This window comes from Hypanus sabinus, chromosome 7 (genome assembly GCF_030144855.1).
Source record: "Hypanus sabinus isolate sHypSab1 chromosome 7, sHypSab1.hap1, whole genome shotgun sequence".
NCBI lineage: Eukaryota > Metazoa > Chordata > Chondrichthyes > Myliobatiformes > Dasyatidae > Hypanus > Hypanus sabinus.
The window spans coordinates 87,691,530-87,708,594 of record NC_082712.1 but is presented as its reverse complement, the minus strand read 5'-3'; the positions used below and the strand labels follow the sequence as shown (position 1 = coordinate 87,708,594).

Below are 17,065 nucleotides of genomic sequence, written 5' to 3'. Positions count from 1 at the left end.
AACATTTCAGGCCGAGGCCAGTCATCGGGACTGGAAAGGAAGGGGAGAAGCCTGAGTCAGGTGGGGGGAGGGGAGGAAGTACAAGGTGGTAGGTGAGAGGTGGAACTGAGTGATGGGGAGGGGGTGAAGAAAAGAGCTGTGAAGTTGATTGGTGAGAGATGAAGGGCTGGAGAAGGGAGAGACTAATAGGAGAGGACAGAAAACCAGGAAAGAAAGGGAAGGGGGAGGAGCACCAGAGGGAGATGATGGGCAGGTAAGGAGAGAAGGTGAGAGAGAAAGACGAGAGAGAGGAATGGTGAAGGAAAGGGGGGAGGCAATTACCAGAAGCTTGAGAAATTGATGTTCGTACCGTCAGGCCGGAGGCCACCCGGGTGTTGCCCCTCCAACCTGAGTGCGGCCACATTGGTGCAGTAGAGGAGACCATGGACTGACATGTTGGAATGGGAAGCAGAATTGAAATGGGTGACCACCGGCAGATGATCTGAGGCTGAGATCCTTCATCAGGAGTGGAAAGGAAGGGGCAGGAGCCAGAAAAAGAAGGTGTGGGGGAGGGAGAGAGGGTGAAGCACAAAATGACATGACCAGGTGAGCTGGTGGAAGAAGTAAAAGGCTGAAGACGGAATCTGATAGGATAGGACAGTAGACAATGGAATAAAGGGAAGGAGGTGGGGAGCCAGAGGGAGATGACGGACACCATCTAAAGAAATTCCTCTCATCTCTGTTCTAAACAGACATCCTTCATTTCCGAGACTGAGCCCACTGGTTCTGGACTCTCCCACTATAGGAAGCGTCCTCTCCATGTCCACTCTACCTAGGCCTTTCAATATTCAGTAGGTTTCGATGAAATACACCCCTCCTCATTCTTCTAAACTCCAGTGAATACAGAGCCATTAAATACTCCTCCTACATGAACCCTTTCATTTCCAGGATTATTTTAATGAACCTCCTCTGGACCCTCTCCAACGCCAGCATTTCCTAACTTAAATATGGGGCCCAGAGCCATCAAATGCTCCTCATATGACAACCCTTCCATTCCCGGAATCATTCTCATGAACCTCCTCTGAACCCTCTCCAATGTCAGCACATCCTTTCTTAGATAAGGGGTCAAAAACTGCTCACAATACCCCAAGTGAGGCCTCACCAGTGCCTACAAAGCCTCAGCATTACACCTTTGCTTTTATACTCCAGTCCTCTCGAAATGAAAGCTAACATGGCATTTGCCTTCCTCACCACTGACTCAACCTTCAGGGAATCCTGCACGAGGACTCCCAAGTGGCTTTGCCACTCCGACTTCTGAATTTGCTTCCTGTTTAGAAATCGATGTTCTTGCTAATCAATCTTGTGTGCTCCTGATGCTGTTCTTTGCAGCCACGTGGAGGTGTGGTTACCTTATTGTCTGACCTGTAAAAACAGGACACATTTGGTATTCAGGGACAGACTGTGCTGGGTTTCACTGAGTACAGGAATGAAAGTGGGCAGAAAGGCCTCCTCCCTATAACCCCGATCTGCTGGTTGCTCAGATGGCATCGGGTGAGGTGGGCAAATAGCTGGAGGAGGGAGCACAGTACTGGGTGGTATCAGAATCCAGTTTATCGTCACTGACCTATGTCATGCAATTTATTGTTTTCGACCATAGACCGTAGGACGCAGGAGCAGAATTAGGCCATATGGCCCTTTGAGTCTGCTCCACCATTAAAACTGCTTCTCCTTGGGTACAACAGTACCCAGTGATTAGCACGATACTATTGCAGCTCGAGGCACTGGAGTTCAGAGTTCAGTCCCGGCCTCCTCCATAAGGCATGACCGTCCGTCCTCCCCGTGACTGCTTGGGTTTCTTCCTACAGTCCAAAGACGTACCGGGTAGGGTCATTGGTCATTGGCCCACGATCACACTGGGGTTAAATCCGAGTTGGCGGTGTTGCTGGCACAAAGGGCTGGATGGACCTATTCCACACTGTATCACTAAACAAATAAATAACGGCTGATTTATTATCCCTCACAAACCCACTCCCTTGCTTTCTCCCCAACTAATCAAGAACCTATCAATCTCCGCTTTAAATATGCCAAACGACTTGGCTTCCACAGCCGTCTGATCCATCACCGGCTGTCTAAAGAAATTCTTCCTCATCTCTGCTCTAAATGGACAATCCTCTATTCTGAGGCTGTGCCTCTGGTCCTAGACTCCTCTACAATATTACACATTTTGTAGTAACTGTACAGTCAACAACATAAAATAAACCACAATTATAACAAGAAGCATACTGGACAAATAAAAGATAGGTAAGTAGTGCAAAAATATTGAGGTAGTGCTTATGGATTCCGTTCAGAAATCTGATGGCGGAGGAGAAACACTGAGTGTGGGTTTCCAGGCTCCTGGAACTCCGCCCCGATGGTAGTAATGAGAAGGGTGCATGTCCTGAGTGGTATGTTACTGAGCACTGAGGGAGGACAGACAGAGTTAGACCATAAGGCCATAAGATAAAGGAGCAGAAGTAGGCTATTCGGCCCATCGAGCCTTCTCTGCCATTCAATCATGGGCTGATCCAGTTCTTCCAGTTATCCCCACTCCCCTGCCTTCTCCCCATACTCTTTGATGCCCTGGCTAATCAAGAACCTATCTATCTCTGCCTTAAATGCACCCAATGACTTGGCCTCCACAGCTGCTTGTGACAACAAATTCCTCAGATTTACCACCCTATGACTAAAGAAATTTCTCTGCATCTCTGTTGTAAATGGATGTCCTTCAATCCTGAAGTCATGCCCTCTTCTCCTAGACTCCCCTACCATGGGAAATAACTTTGCCACATCTAATCTGTTCAGGCCTTTTAACATTCGGAATGTTTCTATGAGATCCTCCCTTATTCTCCTGAACTCAGGAATACAGCCCAAGAGCTGCCAGATGTTCCTCATTCAGTAACCCTTTCATTCCTGGAATCATTCTCGTGAACCTTCTCTGAACCCTCTACAAAGTCAATATATCTTTTCTAAAATAAGGAGCTCAAAACTGCACACAATACTCCAAGTGTGGTCTCACGAGTGCCATATAGAGCCTCAACATCACATCCCTGCTCTTATATTCTATTCCTCTAGAAATGAATGCCAGCATTGCATTCACCTTCTTCACCACCGACTCAACCTGCAGGTTAACCTTTAGGGTATCTTGCACAAGGACTCCCAAGTCCCTTTGCATCTCTGCATTTTGAATTCTCTCCACATCTAAATAATAGTCTGACCATTTATTTCTTCCACCAAAAAGCATGACCATAAACCTTCCAACATTGTATTTCATTTGTCACTTCTTTGCCCATTCCCCTAAACTATTACTACCCACTCCTCCACTTATCTTTGTATCATCAGCAAATTTAGCCACAAATCCATTAATATCATAGTCCAAGTCATTGACATACATTGTAAAGATCAGCAGTCCCAACACCGACCCCTGTGGTACTCCACTGGCAACCGGCAAGATTGGGTGGCTTTTAAAAACTTGCAGAAGGAAACTAAGAAGGCCATTATCCCTTTATTCCCACTCTCTGTTTTCTGCCGACCAGCCAATGCTCCACCCATGCTAGTAACTTCCTTGTAATTCCATGGGATCTTATCTTGCTAAGCAGCCTCATGTGTGGCACCTTGTCAAAGGCCTTCTGAAAATCCAAGTACACCATGTCTACTGCATCTCCTTTGTCTACCCTGCTTGTAATTTCCTCAAAGGATTGCAGTGTGTTTGCCAGGCAGGATTTTCCTTTCAGGAAACCATGCTGGCTTTGGCCTAGCTTGTCATGTGCCTCCAGGTTCTCTGTAATCTCACCCCTAACAATCAATTCCAATGACTTCCCAAGCACTGATGTCAGACTAACAGGTCTATAGTTTCCTTTCTGCTGCCTCCCACTCTTCTTAAATAATGGAGTAACATTTACAATTTTCCAGTCACCCAGTACAATGCCAGAATCTATTGATTCTTGAAAGATCATTGTTAATTCCTCCACAATCTCTCCAGCTACTTCCTTCAGAACCCAAGGGTGCATTCCATCAAGTCCAGGAGATTTATCCACCCTCAGACCATTAAGCCTCCTGAGCACCTTTTCAGTTGTAATTTTCACTGCAAAAACTTCACTTTCCTGACACTCTTGAATGTCCAGTATACTGCAGACATCTTCCACTGTGAAGAGTGATGCAAAATATGCATTCAGTTCCTCTGCCAGCTCTGTGTCTCTCATTACAATATCTCCAGCATCATTTTCTATTGGTCCTATATCTACCCTCGACTCTCTTTTACCCTTTAGATACTTAAAAAAGCTTTTAGTATCTTCATTGATATTAGTTGCACTTCTTTTCATAATTTCACCTTCCTAATGACCTTCTTAGTTTCCTTCTGCAAGTTTTTAAAAGCTTCCCAATCCTCTATCTTCCCACTAGCTCTGGCTTCCTTGTATGCCCTCTCTTTTGCTTTTACTTTGGCTCTGACCTCACTTGTCAGCCACGGGAATTCGAAAGATTGGAGAACCCTTCCCCTTTGACAGAGATTGGAGGCCAAATTGAGGGGGGGGAGAGGAGTTTAGTGGGAGTAAAGGGAAGTGGAGAGAATGTAAGGAGGGAACAGGTGAGGAACGTCAGTAAGGTTGAGGGAGACTGAATGTGAGAAAGAATTTGTACCGTTAACAAATCTCTTTACATAACTCACTGGGAGGGTGATGAATTGGAATGCCTGTGGTAAAGAATCTGTTCTGTTTGCTTTATCAGAGTCCAAGGTTCTCCTGGGGTCCATTAAGCGTAAGAACCTGGCCAAGCTCCTCACCACGCAACTAAGCCCAGAGAGGAGGCTGCGCTTCCACCTGCGACGAGGGCAGCAGCCCAGCGAGACACCAGTGGAGCGTGAGGTGAGGCGAGTGGGGAAGGCGGCTGGGAGAGGGGGAGCTGTAGTGTTAGAACCCCGCCCAACACTGAATTCAGCAATGAACTTGCTCCTTGCCCCCTGAAAGTCTATCCAATCCACATGATGAGATTCTCCAGACTGTACAAAACCAGTGATCTTACACGCAATGTGTGCCTCGTTGCCTCTAAGCCTGAAGGCGGTGAGTTCAAGTCCCACCCTGGACACTCAAGCACAAGATCAAAGTTGGCACACCCTGTGAGGACGGACATTAAGATTTTAGTCAGAGGAACAGGGAGAAAGTTGGGGATATTCAGTTTGTCACCAAACCCTCTAACAAACTACCCTGACTGGTTGACCATAAGACATAGGAGCAGAATTAGGCTATTTCGCCCATCGAGTCTGCTCCATCATTCAATCATGGCTGACCCTTTTCCTTCTCCTCCTCAACCCCATTACCAAGCCTTCTCTCCATAATCTCTGATGCCATGTCCAATCAAGAACCTATCAATCTCTGTCTTAAATACCTCCACAGCTGCTTGTGGCAACAAATTCCACAATTTCACCACCCTCTGGCTAAAGAAATTTCTCTGCATCTCTGTTTTGAATGGACACCCCTCTATCCTGAAGCTGTGCTTTTGTCCTGTACTCTCCCACCGTGGGAAACATCCTTTCCCCATCTACTCTGTCTAGGCCTTTCAATATTCCAAAGGTTTCAATGAGGTCTAAATTCCAGCGAGTACAGACCAAGAGCCGTCAACCGTTCCTCGTATAATAACCCTTTCATTCCTGGAATCACCCTTGTGAACCTCCTCTGGACCCTCTCCAAAGTCAGCACATCTCTTTTAAGATGAGGAGCCCAAAACTGTTCACAATACTCAAGGTGAGGCCTCACCAGTGCCTTATAAAGCCTCAGAATCATGATCTGGTATGACAATGCTGACCAAGTTTCCCTAGGCCATGACTACATAGCACCAGTGATCAGAAGTTCAGGGTTCAATTCTCTCCAGTATCTGTAAAGAGTTTGTTACATTCCCCCGTGACTGTATGGGTTTCCTCCGGTGCTCTGGTCTTGTCCCACATTCTCAAGACATACAGGTTAGGATTAGTGTGTGGGTATGCTACGTTGGCACCAGAGGCATAGTAATACTTGCATGCTACCCCCAGAAAATCATCAGGTTGCATTGGTCATTGACGCATTTCTCTATACATTCTGATGTTTTGACTTACGTGTAACAAATAAAGCTAATCTTTAGTCTTTGCTGGCATTTTGCACAGATCCATCAACCCCTTTCCGCTCCTTGTATTTGGCCAAATACCTTTTGAATGTGGTTAATGTACCTGCCTCAACCGCTGGCTCTGCCAGCTCATTCCATATACTGACTACACTCTGTAAACTCGAGACTGTTGAGATCAGCAGATACTCAAACCACCCCGTCTGGCGCCAACAATCATTCCACTCTCAAATCACTTAGTTCACATTTGTTCTCCATTCTGAAGAACAACTGAATCTCTTGACCATGTCTACATCCTTTTACGTGTTGAGTTGCTGCCAAATGATTAGATATTTGCATGAACAAGGAGGTGTACCTAATAAAATGGCCACTAAGCATGTAATAAGCATTCAAAAGCACTCCACATGGCATCAGAATGAATCATTTCAATCTTTCAATGCCTTTTGATAACAAAATTCTAACAGCATCAGATTTTAAATTGACAATTAACCTTGCATGGGATTCTGCGGCCTTCTTTATGTGTTAGTGATTCTGATCTCCATAAAATTATTATAAATATATTCAGTGTCTCTACTTTCTCAAAAGATTAATGAAGGTTGCAGAGTCGCCAAAAACTCTAACAAATTCTTACTCAAGTACACACACCACTGCAGATTCATAATACATGTCAACGTATATGGAGAATAAAGTTAATCCTTGATCCTCAATCCTTGAAGTTGTACAGACATGCTGTTGAAACTATCCTGACTGGTTGTATCATGCTCTGGATTTTGCTTGGACCTCCGTTGGTCAGGGTGAACTATAGATGTCGTACCCTAGCTATCTTGTGAAACCTCCTTTCTTCCCAGGCATCTCAGCTGGTTATCCCTAGCTGGCAGTCTCCCAGCTCAGCGACAGAAACCCACTTCTCTCCAGCCTCGCTCTTCTAGTGTATACACACTCTGGTCCCAACAAATCCGTGAGAAATGTCTAATACTGGGGGCATGCATTGAAGGTGAGGGGGAAGGGGTAGCCCCGGTTTGTGTGAATGCTGCCCTGTTACAGTTCATTGCAAGCAAAAACAGACCACACACGGCATACAATTAAAAGAAGTGTATTTATGAATATTAACTTAAGGGTTAGTAGAGAGAAAAAACACACAGAAAGGACCCATTATAATTAAACAGTAAAATGTGCACAGGTTGGAGATCAAATCTTCCAAGAGTCATATTCACCGCTCCCCAGCAGGCTCCCACACCTTGGCTCCATCAAATCATGGTCCCCTCGGGATTGAATCCTATGACCGGTTCTCTCTAGTGTGTTCTCTCTTCATCTTCCACCAAACAAAAACCAAAACTCCCACCAGTCCAGGGCACAAGAAAAATGCACAACCCCCAGCCCTCCCTCCTGATTGGATGACCCACATTCCTAAGCACCCCTTATCTCCAACAATAACCAAACACTGTTAGCAGTGAAACTTTTAGCAGACCATTAGACTAGTTATATAAGCCAGGGCACTATAATATGGAGAGCAAACTGTTGCCCATGTAGTAAGCTCCAGCTCTCCATGTAAAGGAACTGCAGAGACTGATACAGTTTGGCACAAGCAGCATCGCAGGAGTTGCCAGTCAGCATAAACTCAACATCCTACAAAATATAACAGAGTTCAGAGGAGAATGGCCAGACTGGTTCAAACTGACAGGAAGGTGACAGTAACTCACGCGTTAAAACAGTGGTGTGCAGAAAAGCATCTGTGAATACACAAGACTTCAAACCTTGAAGTGGATGTGCTACAGCAGCACGAGACCTTGCCTGTACCTAATAAAGTGGCCACTGAGTATTGAAATGTTTGCAGACTTCATTTGGGAAGCTGCACTGCTTAAAGAAATACACTGACTGACATTTCTTGTTAATCTTTCATTTCAGGTTGTTTCCAGTTCAAAACCAAACACTGGTGATGGTGAGCAGAATGTCTGTGTGTGTGTGTGTGTGTTGACACATGCGTGCAGTTGTGAGGAGGCGTTAGCAGTCATGTGACAATGCGCGGACTTGTGTGTAGCTGCAGAATTTTCATTAGTTTATATTCTAGGTTTTGCATTCTGATGCCTGTGGGTGGGTCTAAGTTTATTTGTCTGTATTGGCATGTGTGTCCATATGCACACGTATGAACACTGCACACGTTTGCACTAAGAGTATCAGTTTTGATGTTTGTTTTTACTTATGTGTGTATGTACTATGTAAAATATTTAGATATATTTACATAAATGAATATCAATTTCTCCTTCCAATGAACAAACTTTCCTCCCCACTTCCTCTATTCCCCACCCTGACCTTTTTTCTCTTCTCACCTGCCTATCACTACCCCCGGGTCCCCTCCTCCTTCCCTTTCTCTTATGGTCCACTCTCCTCTCCTATCAGATTCCTTCCTCTCCAGCCCTTCACCTTTCCCACCCACCTGTTTTCACCGATCGCCTCCATCTAGCCTCCTTCCCCTCCCCCCAGCTTTTTATTCTGGCATCTTTTCCCTTTCTTCTCAGGCCCGAAGAAGGGTCTCAGCCCGAAACGTTGACAGTTTACTCTCTTTCACAGATGCTGCCTGACCTACTGAGTTCCTCCAGCACCTTGTCTGTGTTGCTTTGGGTTTCCAGCCTCTGCAGATCTTCTCATGTTTCTATTTACACGCAGTATGTCGTATATAAATCAAGCATGATCATACTTATTTATTTCAATATCCGTGAACATGTATGCACATTCTTTTTATGCATTTAGAACATAGAACAGTACAGCACAGGAACAGGCCATTCTGCCCACAATGTTGTACTGAACCAGCTAAAAAGCAAATCAAAAACACCCAAGCAATGATCCCTGCTACCTACACCACGTCCCTCCATTGTCCTCACATCCATGTGCCTATCCAAACATCTCTTTAAAAGCCTCCAACATAATTGCCTCTACCACCCCACCAGTCAGCGCATTCCAGGCATCCATCACTCTCCGAGTAAAAAACTTATCCCTCACATCCCCCTTGAGTCTACCCCCCTCACCTTCAATGCATGCCCTCTGGTATTAGACATGTCTACCCTGGGAAACAAATACTCCCTGTCCACTGATAATCTTATAAACCTCCATCAGATCTCCCCTCAGCCTCCACAGCTCTAGAGATAAACTTATTCAGGATACTTGGTAGTGTGGAGGAGCAGAGGGATCTGGGGGTACATGTCCACAGATCCCTGAAAGTTGCCTCACAGGTAGATAGGGTAGTTAAGAAAGCTTATGGGATGTTAGCTTTCATAAGTCAAGGGATAGAGTTTAAGAGTCGCGATGTAATGATGCAGCTCTATAAAATCTGATTAGGCCACACTTGGAGTACTGTGTCCAGTTCTGGTCGCCTCACTATAGGAAGGATGTGGAAGCATTGGAAAGGGTACAGAGGAGATTTACCAGCATGCTGCCTGGTTTAGAGAATATGGATTATGATCAGAGATTAAGGGAGCTAGGGCTTTACTCTTTGGAGAGAAGGAGGATGAGAGGAGACATGATAGAGGTGTACAAGATATTAAGAGGAATAGACAGAGTGGACAGCCAGCGCCTCTTCCCCAGGGAACCACTGCTCAGTGCAAAAGGACATGGCTTTAAGGTAAAGGGAGGGAAGTTCAAGGGGGATATTAGAAGAAGGTTTTTTACTCAGAGGGTGGTTGGTGCGTGGAATGCACTGCCTGAGTCAGTGGTGGAGGCAGATACACTAGTGAAGTTTAGGAGACTACTAGACAGGTATATGGAGGAATTAAGGTGGGGGGTTATATGGGAGGCAGGGCTTGAGGGTCGGCACAACATTGTGGGCCGAAGGGCCTGGAATGTGCTGTACTATTCTATGTTCTATGTTCTTGTGATAGCATATCCTCTCTAAATCAGGCATCCTGGTAAACCTCTTCTGCATCCTCCCCAAAGCCTCAACATCCCTCCTATAGTGGGGTGACCAGAACTGTATGCAAGGCTCCAGTTCTGGTCTCACCAGAGTTAGTGGCATGTTTGTGTCGGAGTGAGTCTCCCTCTGTGTGCTTGTTTGTGGTGCACGCATGTGCGTGACTGCATTGTATGTGTGCATGTGATCGGAGTGGTTTTGTGTATCCAGTGCATTTTCCTTGTGTGGGGTGCATGTATGTCCACATGCCTGGTGTGCAGCTGTGTCTGTGCATGTGTGTTCAGTATGCATAACTTTTTCCCAGGGCAGAATGCACGCAGGATAAAGTGATGGTAAATTCTAATCATCTGTCATTTCAGATGCCTGGCCATCCAATAGGGAAGATAATATCTACCTCGAAAATGAGGATAAAAAATCTCAGGTAATTGGAGTTCTCCGCTCTGTCATTTTCCAATATTCACTGATTTAAAGAGATTATTTGTCACATGTATATCAAAGCATCAAAAGATACAGTGAAATTCACTGTCTTGACCAACACGGTCCAATTATGAGGTTGGGGCAGCCCGCATGAGTCACCATGCTTCACAGCCTCAGAATAGAGGGACGTCCATTTGGAACGGAGATGAGGAATTTCTTTAGTCAGAGGGTGATGAATCTGTGGAATTTGTAGCCACTGGCGGCTGTGGAGGCCAAGTCATTGGGTGTATTTAAGGTAGATACATTCTAGATTAGTCAGGGCATGAAGGGATACAGGGTGAAAGCAGGAAATTGGGGCTGAGAGGGAAATGGATCAGCCATGATGAAATGGCAGAGCAGACTCGATGAGCCAAATGACCTCTGGCCCTTTGAGCTTCACTGCCCGGCAATCACCCAATTTAACCCTAGCCTAATCACGGGGCAATTTACAATAACCAATTAATCTCCCAACCAGGAGATCATGGGAGGAAACCAGAGCACCCAGAGGAAATCCATACAATCACAGAGAGAATGTAAAGGAGGTAGCGGGAATTGAACCCGGGTCGCTAGTAGTGTAAAGCGTTGTGCTAACCACTACGCTACCATGCTGTCCTTATTCTGCTCCTATATCTTACGCTCTTCTGCTTCCAGTGCCAACGTAGCATGCCCTCAGGATCTAGGTGTTGCTGGTGAGGGCAATATTTATCCCCCCATCTCTAAATGTCCATTGACAAGATGATGCATTAATCCTCAGACACAAGTTTAACTCTCAACAAACTCGCTGTTATTGTCAGCTGCACGAATACATTTATGCACAGGTACAATGAAAAATGTAGTTGCAGCATCGCAGTCACAGAGCGTCATACAAGGCACATTCACAGGAAAGACATAAATTAAATATAAATTTCTACAAAATATCCAGTACTATGCAAAAGCCTTGGGCACATATATATATAGCCAGGGTGCCTAAGACTATTGTACAATTCCAGTTACCAAATACTGTAACACTTAATAGTACTGAGCTAATGCAAAGCTAAGTGTTCTCATTTCTGTTTCCCAATCACCTTCCTATTTTAACCAGCTACAGTACTGTGCAAAAGTCTTAGGCACCCTAGCTATATATATTCACAGTGCTGTACCATTAGAACGAGAAAAGTCCATTGTAGTGCAAAGTGGTCATAGTATTGCCAAACTGTGATGACTAGGCTTGTGCCAGCTGGTTCAAGAACTGAAAGTAGCTGCTCCTGAACCTGCTGGTGTGGGACTTCAAGCTTCTGTACCTCCTGCTGATGGAGGCTGTGAGAGGCAATGACATGGCCTGTATGGTGATCTTTAATGATGGATGTGTCTTCTTGAGGCAGCACCATCCTGTAGATACGACTGCTGTAGGCCTCTGCGATCCTTCGGGTGAAAGGGCAGTGGGGAAATAGGTTTCCAAGATGTAGACAACAGAGTTTATTTCATATAAATGCAAGGTGTTGCATTTTGGTTAATGAAGCCTGTGTAGTAGATGGCAAGGCCTGAGGAGTGCTGAAGGACAGAGAGGCCTAGTGGTGCAAGTACGCTCTGACAGTGGTGGCTCGGGCAGGCAGAATGGTGAGGAAGGCATTTGGCGCATTCACTTTCATCAGCCTGGTATGGAAACGCCAATCCCCTTGAATGAAAAGTCCTACAAAAGGTAGTGGATTTGGTCCAGTACCTCATGGGTAAAGCCCTCCCAACCATTCAGAACGTGAAACACTGTTGTAGGAAAGGACCGTCCATCATTAGAGAGCCCCACCACCCAGACCATGCTCTCTTCTCATTGCTGCCATCAGGTAGAAGGTACAAGAGCCTCAGGACTCGCGCCACCAGATTCAAGAACTATCACTACCCCTCAACCACCAGGCTCTTGACTAATACTTGACCCATCATTGAAATATTCCTGACCAGTGATCTCACTTGAAGGACTAGAAGTTCTTCAAATTGCCTGTCATTGATGACCTACTTGATTTGTGGACCAACAGAAAGGCCTCCCTTAATCTTGGCATAAGTCATTCTGACTTGAATTATGAATTAAGCAATTTTTTCTTTAAAGCAGTACGTGATAGAGTGATCTAGCGCTCTGCCATCTCCACGAAAATTCCCGATGGGAAGCAGGTGCGTGAGCAGCCTCAAGGAGATGAAGCTCATCGACTCCAGGTCTCATCAATTAAAGGGTCGAGGAAGATTGAAACATCAAAGCAAATGCAGAGGAGAGCAAGCGGCCGAGTGGTCGCTCTCCTCAGAAGGCCTCTGTGTTCTTAAGACCATAAGACCAAAAGATATAGGAGCAGAAGTAGGCCATTCAGCCCATCAAGTCTGCTCCACCATTCAGTCATGGGCTGATCTAGTTCTTATTGTCATTCCCACTCCCCTGCTTTCACCCCATACCCTTTGATACCCTGGCTAGTCAAGAACCTATCTTTCTCTGCCTTAAATGCACCCAATGACTTGGCCTCCACAACCGCTCATGATGACAAATTCCACAGATTTACCACCCTCTGAGTAAAGTAACTTCTCCACATCTAAATGGACATCCTTCGATCCTGAAGTTGTGCCCTCTGATCCTAGACTCCCCTACCATGGGAAATAACTTTGCCATATCTAATCTGTTCAGGCCTTTTAACATTCAAAATGTTTCTATCAGATCCTCCCTCATTCTTCTGAACTCCAGGGGATATAGCCCAAGAGCTAACAGACGTTCTTCATACTGTAACCCTTTCATTCCTGGAATCATTTTCGTGAATCTTCTCTGAACCCTCTCCAATGTCAGTATATCCTTTCTAAAATAAGGAGCCCAAAACTGCACCCAGTACTCCAAGTGTGGTCTCCTGAATGCCTTTTCAAGCCTCAACATCGCATTCCTGCTCCTATATTCTACACCTCTAGAAATGCCAACATTGCATTCACCTTCTTCACAACTGACTCAACCTGGAGGTCAACCTTTACGGTATCCTACACAAAGACTCCCAAGTCCCTTTTGTATCTCTGCATTTTGAATTCTCTCCCCATCTAAATAATAGTCTGTCTAATTATTTCTTCCACCAAAGTGTGTGACCATACACTTTCCAACATTGTATTTCATTTGCTACCTCTTTGCCCATTCTCCTAAACTATCTAAGTCACTCTGCAGGCTCTCTATTTCCTCAACATTACTCGCTCCTCCATCTATCTTTGTATCATCAGCAAATTTAGCCACAGCTCCATTAATCCCATAGTCCAAATCATTGACATACATTGTAAAAAGCGGCAGTCCCAACACCAACCCCTGTGGAACTCCACTGGTAACCAGCAGCCAGCCAGAATAGGATCCCTTTATTCCCACTCTCTGCTTTCTGCCAATCAACCAATTCTCCACCCATGCCAGAAACTTAGCTGTAATTTCATGGGCTCTTATATTGCTAAGCAGACTCCTGTGCAGCACCTTGTCAAAGTCTTTCTGGAAATCCAAGTACACCACATCTACAACATCTCCTTTGTCTACCCTGTTTGTAATTTCCTCAAAAAAACGCAGCAGGTTAGTCAGGCAGGATTTTCCTTTCTGGACATCATGCTGGGTTTGGCCTATCTTATCATGTGCCTCCAGGTACTCCATAATCTCATCCCTAACTATCGATTAACAACATTCCAACCACTGATGTCAGGCTAACAGGTCATAGTTTCCTTTCTGCTGCCTCCCACCCTTCTAAAATAGTGGAGTAACATTTACAATTTTCCAGTCATCTGGTACAATGCCAGAATCTATCAATTCTTGAAGGATCATCATTAATGCTTCCACAATCTCTCCAGCTACTTCCTTCAGAACCCAAGGTCCCTCAGGTCCAGGAGATTTATCCACCCTCTTGTTACTGTTTTCCATCTGGGCAATATGTTAGCTTTTCTGGGCAAGGGAAGGGGTTTAGGGTTTGCGAATCTTGGTTTCTTGTGTTTGTGTGGCAGGGTGGGGTTGATGTCTTTCTTTCAGCGACTTCCACGGTTTTCTTTTTATCGATGCTATCTGGAGAAGATGAATCTCAGAGCTGAGTACCGCATATATACTCTGATAATAAGTGAACCTTAGAACCTTTTTACAATCACTGAATATCCTGTGTTCACCCACAAACAGCAGAAGAAAAAATATACACAGAACATAGTCAATGCCAGCTGGCCCAAGCGTTTACGATCCAAATACTGATGTGTGCATCAGGTCAGTGAAGATTTCAAAATGTACTGATCGTCTAATGTCACACGTTCTTGGAACCACCTAGCTGATGTCAAGCCAGCATGACACATTTCCTATGGAAATATCTCACTGCCGTCAGGTTGTAAAAACATCATTTGCTACTCCATATGGGAGTCATAGTCATAAAGAAGTACAGCACAGAAACAGGCCCTTCTAGTCCATGCAGAACCATTTAAACTGCCCGGTCTCATCGACCTGCTCCAGGACCATAGCCCTCCATACCCCTACATCCATGTACCTGTCCAAACTTCTCTTAAACATTGATATCGAGCTTGCATGCACCTCCAGGAAAGAGCTGACCTGCAGAAAGACTGGCACGGGCACACAAAGCTAGCAACTTTATGTACAGTACTCACAAGAGGGCACCATGCAAGCTATTAATGAACTAAATACACAATACCCCAAGAGTCTGCAGAGAGAGGAGGGTGGATGAGAGACTCAATGAGATGGACAGCCAGGACTGGAAACAACACTGACAGGGGAGCCACTTTTTGTAAAGTGCCCTTACGGCAAAATCTGCAAAAACATCAAAGGCTACGGCAAGCTACGGCAAAGTAGGTCCAGCTGTGGAACGAAGGCAAGTTAAGTGCACGGCCTAAGCATCTGGTGAGACAATGGAGGACTGCAGCCTGGAAGCACCCCACTGGGCTAAAGATCTCTCTGCACCTGAGCCGGCCCAGTGCCAAAGAAGAGATCAAGTGAATGCCCCCTCGGACACCCTAATCCATTCTTCAAGGAAAGAGAGGATCAGATGGCCTAGATCATCAGACAGTGTGTCTTAGAAACAGTTCGATGGGACCTGGATTGCATTTTAGAAGCTACATTGGCAGGACCTTTCTACAGGAAAATCAACTCCCTCACAGCCATTGTGTTCAACATTGCTAAAGAGCGACTTAGCCCAATGGAGAAGAAAGGGGATCTTAAACTTTCACGGCAACCAAACAGGAGGGAAAGGGAGATTGACCACCTGAGAAGAGAGATAAAGACCCTGATGAAAAAGAAGGTGTCAAAGATCTAACCAAACTGTGGGAGCAGCTGTGCAAGCTCAGGACAGAGCAGCAGTGACAGCGAAAAAGGGAGACGGAGAGGAGAGTGCAGTTTGTTAAAAACCCATTCAGGTTCGCCAGTTCCCAGAGGTGGTGCAAACCACACTTCGACCAGACATCATACTGTGGCTCTCCAAAGACAAGAAAATCATCCTGTTGGAGAAAGGACGTAAGGAGGCTCACGAGAAGAAAGCCCTGAAGTACCAGACCTTAGTTCAGGAGTACGGGAACAAAGGATGGCAGACGTGGCTATTCCCATGGAGATCGGCTGTAGAGGGTTCCCAGCATGGAGGTTGCTGTCTGTACTGGGCCTTGAGTGAAAAGAGCAAGAACCGAGCAGCTCACAGGATAGGGAAGGGGACAAAAAGAACCTCTTCCTGGATATGGAGCAGGCGAGAGGAGTTGAGCTGGAAGTCAGGAGCAGATGGGCAGTGACCTGGCCACCACTACTGACCCACCAACTGGAGAGTCGAAACACTCTATGAAGTTTGGGCACCATTTGAAGATGTCTGCCTCTGGCCAAAGGCTATGGTACCTCATCAGGTAATTGAAGAGTGCAGCCCGGCGTGTGATGCAAGCACTGGAAGCTTGATCCACCCTCTGAGTGAAGAAGTTTCTCCTCATGTTCCCCTTAAACATTTCACCTTTCACCCTTAACCCATGACCACCCAACTTCAGTGGGAAAAAACCCTGCTTGCATTTACTCTGTCTATACCCCTCCTTATTTTGTATGCCTCTATCAAATCTCCTCTTAAAGAATAAATTCCTAACCTATTCAATCTTTCCATATAACTCAGGTCCTCCAGACCAGGCAACATCCTTGTAAATTTTCTCTGCACTCTTTCAGCCTTATTTACATCTTCCCTGTAGGCAGGTGACCAAAACTGGACATAATACTCCAAATTAGGCCTCACCAACGTCATATACAATTTCAACATAACATCCCATCTCAATGGACCTGTATTTCCTGATCCCTTTGTTCTCCTCAGTGCCCTACTGTTTAAGTCAGTGAATATAATGATTTTGCATCTTTTTATTACGGGTGGATTTAAAGAATTGAGGGGTGGCCCTGCGTGCCAGACGCCAGCAAAAATTTTTGTGCGTGGCATTTTGGGCTCATGTGCCAAAAGTTCGCCATCTTTGGGCTAGGACTTTTGTCAATGGCTATTCAGTCCATACTTTGATTGTTTCCTTTCTTTCCTTTCTGACAGACCGAGGTGGTTCCAGAACATTGGCCAAGCAAAACAGCCAGGAAGAAGCGGTTTCTCTCCTATACTGTGGTAATCAACTCAGATACTAACTGAGCATCTGGGC

The 17,065-nt window shown here is 45.5% G+C and overlaps 1 protein-coding gene across 3 annotated transcripts in view; it reads left to right on the top strand.

Annotated features, from left to right (window-relative positions):
• LOC132396949 (chloride channel protein ClC-Ka-like) overlaps positions 1-17,065 on the top strand; it is a 227,762-nt gene that overhangs the window by 185,798 nt on the left and 24,899 nt on the right. For all 3 annotated transcript variants that reach the window (XM_059975112.1, XM_059975111.1, XM_059975113.1), the window contains 4 exons: positions 4,741-4,877; positions 8,011-8,044; positions 10,366-10,427; positions 16,963-17,031. In XM_059975112.1, the coding sequence (XP_059831095.1) occupies positions 4,741-4,877; positions 8,011-8,044; positions 10,366-10,427; positions 16,963-17,031 (302 nt within the window). The remainder of the gene's footprint in view (positions 1-4,740; positions 4,878-8,010; positions 8,045-10,365; positions 10,428-16,962; positions 17,032-17,065) is intronic.